Source organism: Lynx canadensis, chromosome B4 (assembly GCF_007474595.2).
Source record: "Lynx canadensis isolate LIC74 chromosome B4, mLynCan4.pri.v2, whole genome shotgun sequence".
Classification (NCBI taxonomy): domain Eukaryota; kingdom Metazoa; phylum Chordata; class Mammalia; order Carnivora; family Felidae; genus Lynx; species Lynx canadensis.
In genome coordinates this window covers 118,832,590-118,838,589 of record NC_044309.1, presented here as the reverse complement: position 1 = coordinate 118,838,589, position 6,000 = coordinate 118,832,590, and the positions used below count along the sequence as shown (strand labels likewise).

Below are 6,000 nucleotides of genomic sequence, written 5' to 3'. Positions count from 1 at the left end.
TTAAGTCAATATCTATCAAGTGCATAAAGCAGTATCTAGCACATGGTATGCATCTAATAAGCATGGTAAGCCTTTAATGCTATGTACTAATTATAGTATGTATATGTATGTGTGTGTATATTCCTTTAAAAATCACTAAATAAAATCACCTTTGGGGAACACATGAATGGAGAGAGAACTTTCATCTTATGATCATAGCTCCATGCTAACTACACCTTGGCAACATCTTTGCTTCATCTCAAAGCAAGACTAACAGTGAGTGTCAGAGATTAAGTACTAACTTAGAAAAGGATGTTATATTGTTCTATATCACTATATTGTAGAGTTGGGGAGGTGCCTCTGGAAGCTTCCCTGTATCATTCTGTGAGTATAATGGCTATACGCTGCTTACCCGTGAACAAACGAGGAGCTGATTATGAAATGATTAGAAGCAAAACATTAAGGAGCAAACTGAAACAAGAACTAAAACTCGACAATCCATAAACATCACATAAGAAATGTTATCAGGCATCTTATAGTTTGTGCTATCTAAAAAGCATTTATTACAATGACAAAACTAGAGGTTAATTACTTTTTTATTATTGAATTATATTGTAAAGTCTACATCTACAATTTAATCAGGAAGAAATGCTTTGCATTTACATCAAGGACACATTTATTCTAGTGGAATAAAACAGACACAGACAAAAGACCAAGTACACATTAAAAAAAAAAAAAAAAAAAAAAAAAGACTAAATATTTTACCTGGTCCTACTTTTTACTATTTTGGACCATACCTTTCCTATTAGAAAATTGATCTTACACACATATAAGTTTGATTATCTTCCCATATTTTTAATCATTAAATGTTTCTCACAATTTCTAATAATAAAAAAAAGATTGAAAACTATATGGGAAGCAAAGTTTAGAAACAAGAAAAACTAGACTGCTATTACTGTACTGTAGAAAAGATGAGTAAAATGTGCCCCCTCTGTGGCTCATTTCAAAGAAACACTTTTACTCAAAGAGGCAAGCATTTCTGATCTAGGAGTAAGTTTTCCACTCCCCTGTGGGACCAGACCTACCAAATGTTTCCGATCAACTGTAAAGTAAGTGAAAAATGTCTACAAGATATTTAGAAGCTAAATATCAGAATACAGCTAATGAAATCAAAATTGTGTGGTCTAAATATACATATTAAGCTTTTTACTTTAAAAGTATCTTTTTATTCCAGATGATATTTAAAATAACTTACATCTTTAGTGTGCTTTATGGTCAATGACTGTGAAGTTGAAATTCAAATGAATTTTTGTTTTACTTGATTCTACTAAAATTTCAATTACCTACTATTTTACTTAACCAAGTTATACATGAGGTAAGTTTTAGCTAAAAAATAAAATAAATCAACCACAAAGATAAGTTAACCATTTCAAGAGTATACAAAAATCATAATGCCCACTTCATATTCAAAGTTTACAAATTTATGTATTAACTACTTTGTATCTAAGAAAAGCTTACTATGTCATTTCAAAGTAAATACTTTCTGCACTTAAATCAAATTTTGTTGGGAAATATTGGGCAAAAAAAACCAGGCAAATTTTGTTTTTGGTTAACAGAAGACAATGCAATAATAAACCCAAATGGAACCTAAGACCAGTGTTTAAAGTTTCTAACTTCTAAACAGACACACACTTATTTATCTAAGAAATATTTGGACAGAATGTCTCACTGTAAATAAAAAGTACAGGTTTCCAATTACAGCCTTATAGCTAGCTAAACAGTTTCTAAAAACATGTACAGCCAGCTAACAGTTCTCTAAAACGTGTATGTTGCGCTAAAGATCCCTGCTAAAATATCAACAGCATTTAAATGGGTCTTACTGAAGTAGGACATTCATGATACTAGAAATCTTTTAAAAAGTGAGTACAATAGGGCTATAATAATTACTATTAATAAAAGTTACAGAAGAGATTATTGCTGTATGTTCCCCCATAAACACATCAAACCTATGGCAATTACAAAAAGTACAACCCAAGTTATGTTTTTTCTTACCAAATTTCATGTTTCACATATCTGTAAAGTTTTTATACAGCAGAGAATTCTTAAAATCTTTTCTGTAAGAATTCAAAGTATTTAAATGTGTAGCTTCACATTATACTATCATGTTTTGCCCTTGTTTCCCAAATACACAAAAACAATATACATTTTTCTCAAAAGTGAAATAAGATGTCCACATTAAAAAAATAAAGCCTACAAAAAAGTTCCAGAGCTAAAAAAGATTATATGGCACGAGGTGATCTCCTACTAGTCCAAAGTCCAAAACATTTAAATGAAGTCCATTTATATATCCTGCTTTGCTTTTCAATGGAATACTACATTTATTCAGGTGAAATCACATTATTTTTAGTTCTCAAGTCAACAAGTATACACAAATTTTTTTTTATACAGTTATTAGAAAAAATAAGGAGACCAAATTGAGTGTGCCAAAGAGATATCATTCAGTTGGATTTTCCAGAGCTATTAGAAAGAAAATTAATGAACGGATTTCCTTGGTTGGTTTCCATAGCTTGATAGACCAAAAACAAAAAAATGGCCACAATAACAAACAGCAAAATTTTTATCCACATGGGAATAGAGCGTCCCTTTTTTGTCTTTTCTGACTTGACATCTGCCAAGGGAACATATTTAGGAATATATTTAGATGAAAAAGATTCTTCCATCCTGAAATCACTGAGTTCTAATGGCCGGCCGGCAGCCCCTTTGATTGGTCTGCGGCAACTAGCACTGTTGGGAGTAAAAGCAGGAAGAAAAAAATAAATTTAGATAAAAGTCATGATTCTGATATGTAATATAAAATCTCATTACCACTTCCTAATTTCAAACACATTTCTTGAGATAAGAGTAGAAAACGGTCACATGTAAACAGTGAGGTCAGCCTATTTAAAATTTCTGTACATTTTTCATTTAAAATGTTGGATGTTCATTCTATTAGAAAATATTCAGAACACTGATATTCACTAAACTTGTTTCCTTAAAGGCTTTTCAGAGCCAATATATTTAGAGGATGAGAGGAAAAAAATAAGGTACTTTGGTGTGATTTGTTCAGTTAGGAAATAATTCAGGAGTTCTCTAAACACAGCCTTTTCAACTAGAAAAGGGAAACTTTTTTACTTCCTTCGAGGTTTCTGTTTATATAACAAACTGAGAATTAGAAAAAGGAGAATTAGATAGTAGGCAAATTATTTATAATACTTCAGCTTATCAAAGTTAATTCTGAAACTGACTCAACTTTCAAGAATATGAACTGGTGACTTGGAATTACACTGCTCTCAAAAGAACAGTTTACTTCTGAAAACATGGGTACAATAACCTTGTGAAGAATAAAAATCATAACTTCCCTATTATATGCTAGCCATATTTCAATTAAAAATAAAAGGTTAAAATTCCTGTAGGTGCATATGAAATAATCATGTTGTATATCCTAAGTAGATATAACTTTTATGTCAACTGCACCTCAATAAAGGTGGGAATAAATAAGTAAATAAATAAAAATACCCTAGTAGAATACACTAATACTTGTTTTAATGTATCTGAATACCTAATTCCTGTTGGTGTAGATGCTTCAAAGGGAAACATTTCCTTAAGAATATCCCTTTCTATTCTTCTTTCCTCTGTTTTTTCTCCCACCTAATAAGAAACAGACAACCACAAGTTAACAGTGTAAATGTGCAATTAAAACACAATTTAAAAAGAAGTTTCAGAGAACAGAATGCATTCAAGTCTGCCCCAGCTTTTATCACTCCCCTTTCTAAATCCATCATTGCTCAAGTATCCATACACTTCCAAAGCTCTCCTCAAATTTCTTCACTGTGGAGATATGTTAATGTGGTAATGGGGGCAGGGGACTGCCACACATTCAAGCTAACAAAACAACAACCCCAAACCACCCTCAAACTAAAATCCAGTATAGTTAATATGGCAGCGTTAAGTTCCCCCCACTGGATTTCCCATGCTTTTCATTAATATTAAGAGTACACTGTTTCTTCTTCCGTTAAGAATTTTGTAATAACTGATGAAATACAGAAGATATCAAATTAACATGGATCCTAAAAAGTTTTAGTATATGTGAGTCGATTCAATCTTCCTAACTTAAAAAACACAAAATGATTTTTTAAATTACCTGCTTATTTTGTTTACCTTTATGCCCAGATCAGAACCACCTTCAGTACAAATTCATTAAAATTATAATGCATCATGCAGTTAGTACTTCAAAGCTTAAGTATACAGGAGTTAATCAATTCAAGCATCATACAAAGTCACTTAAAAGTCCCATTATTTGACCTTTCAGTGAAAAGATAGAATAGCCTCCCCAACAGCCCAGAAACACTTTCAACCCACATCCATAACAAAGAGAACACATTAGAAGCAGCACAAAAATGAATACTCCCTTGAAAGGTAGAACTTAAGAGGCACATGGTAGCAAGCTGATAGTATTAGCATATCATACTATATTAGTTACTTTTGACTGTCACTAATAAAAGTATGTCTTTAAAATAATATATGCATATATATGTATATATATATATATGTATATATATATATATACACACACACACATACACATACACACACACACACACCCAATTAAGAAAGCTCTGCTCCCTCCCACTGCAAAAGACAAATATAAAAAATTTCCTCTTTAAAAGATCAATGATAGCATCGATCTAAATTTTATGCATTTACTTCAGCTCTTGTCAATGGTTTCTTTGGTGTTCTTCTGGGTATGTCTGAGAATTCAGTGATTGGCAGAATAGGAGCTGCATGCTTGAAATTTCCAGTCACCCTATTGACAACCTGCCAAGATTCAAATTATTCAGACTCAGAATTATCCAAACATAACAAAGACACGTAAAAAGAAAAAAAAAGATACTCTATTTCTGTAATATTCAATACTTTCTCTTAATAAAAATTTAGGCAAAAGAACCTAGAAATGAACATATTCAATGCTTCACATGTGAAGCCTTAGCACTTTTTAAATATTTTAGCAAAAAAGTTTCCTTATAATACTTAGGTAGGATTCTTGTACAAATTGATATATTTAAATTGACTATATTGAAAAATTCTGAAATTCAGAATGGGGAAAATGAGTTTAAAATATAATGTTTAAAAACACAAATTTGAGATTTGCCAAATTTACCACCTCCCCAGTTCTAATTAAAGGGTAATTTACAAAGAATACCACTTGTATAGTTTATGAAACATATTTACTAAGGTTTCGTTGCTTGAAGCCATTATAGTTTCAGCTATGGGAGTACTCTCTGAAATTATTGCACCATCTATACGAAAATGCTCTGAAGTTTCCACCTGTTAGTTTGAAAACAAAACAAAAACAATAAATATAAAATAATCACTAAAGCCCTACCAATCTGAAAACCCAATTCTAAGCAATAAGCCTTGCATCACCCTTTTCCTTGGAGTTCTTCTTGACCCTCTTGTGGATTCCCTAGTTAATGCCTGCAGAGGTCCGCCTTTTGAAGATCCACTTGTCCATTCAGTCTCAGTTATTCCAGCTTGAGAATAGCTCTATTCAAGTATCGACACATTAAAAAGTCATATTCTAACATCAAACACCTTAATAATGGCTACATTACCTAGCACAGTGAGAAGTCATGAAAAATCTCCAAATGCCAGCATTTGCAAACAATGCTATGCCCTCAACATATTTCTAAACGTACTGACTAAACCAGTATGTAGGCATTGGAAAATGCTAAAAAGTATGGTAAAATACATTAAAGCATCCAACTATAGGAGCTTACAAATTGTAATATGAGTGAGAAGGAGAAAAGCACATAATTTTATCACTGCTCCTTCTGTGACTTGCTGTTTGCTATTTGGTTCTTGTTTCCTAACTGCACCTCTTTGGCTGTCTAAACAAAAAGCAGGCTGATCATGACTATAATAAAGTCATTTATTATAACAAGCCCATTTCCTTTTAAAACAAAATAAAATTTTATAATTGTT

At 31.8% G+C, this 6,000-nt stretch overlaps 1 protein-coding gene across 4 annotated transcripts in view; it reads right to left on the bottom strand.

The window, feature by feature from the left end:
- Positions 1-236: 236 nt before the first annotated feature.
- Positions 237-6,000, bottom strand: part of TMPO (thymopoietin) — a 32,365-nt gene continuing 26,601 nt past the window's right edge. Inside the window, exons 5-9 of one of the 4 annotated variants that reach the window (XM_030323458.2) lie at positions 5,443-5,562; positions 5,248-5,343; positions 4,723-4,833; positions 3,578-3,666; positions 237-2,763 (exon numbers count right to left, since the gene is read on the bottom strand). In XM_030323458.2, the coding sequence (XP_030179318.1) occupies positions 2,478-2,763; positions 3,578-3,666; positions 4,723-4,833; positions 5,248-5,343; positions 5,443-5,562 (702 nt within the window). In that variant the 3' untranslated portion in view covers positions 237-2,477. The remainder of the gene's footprint in view (positions 2,764-3,577; positions 3,667-4,722; positions 4,834-5,247; positions 5,344-5,442; positions 5,563-6,000) is intronic. The other 3 variants (XM_030323459.1, XM_030323461.1, XM_030323462.1) reach the window with 3 other exon arrangements.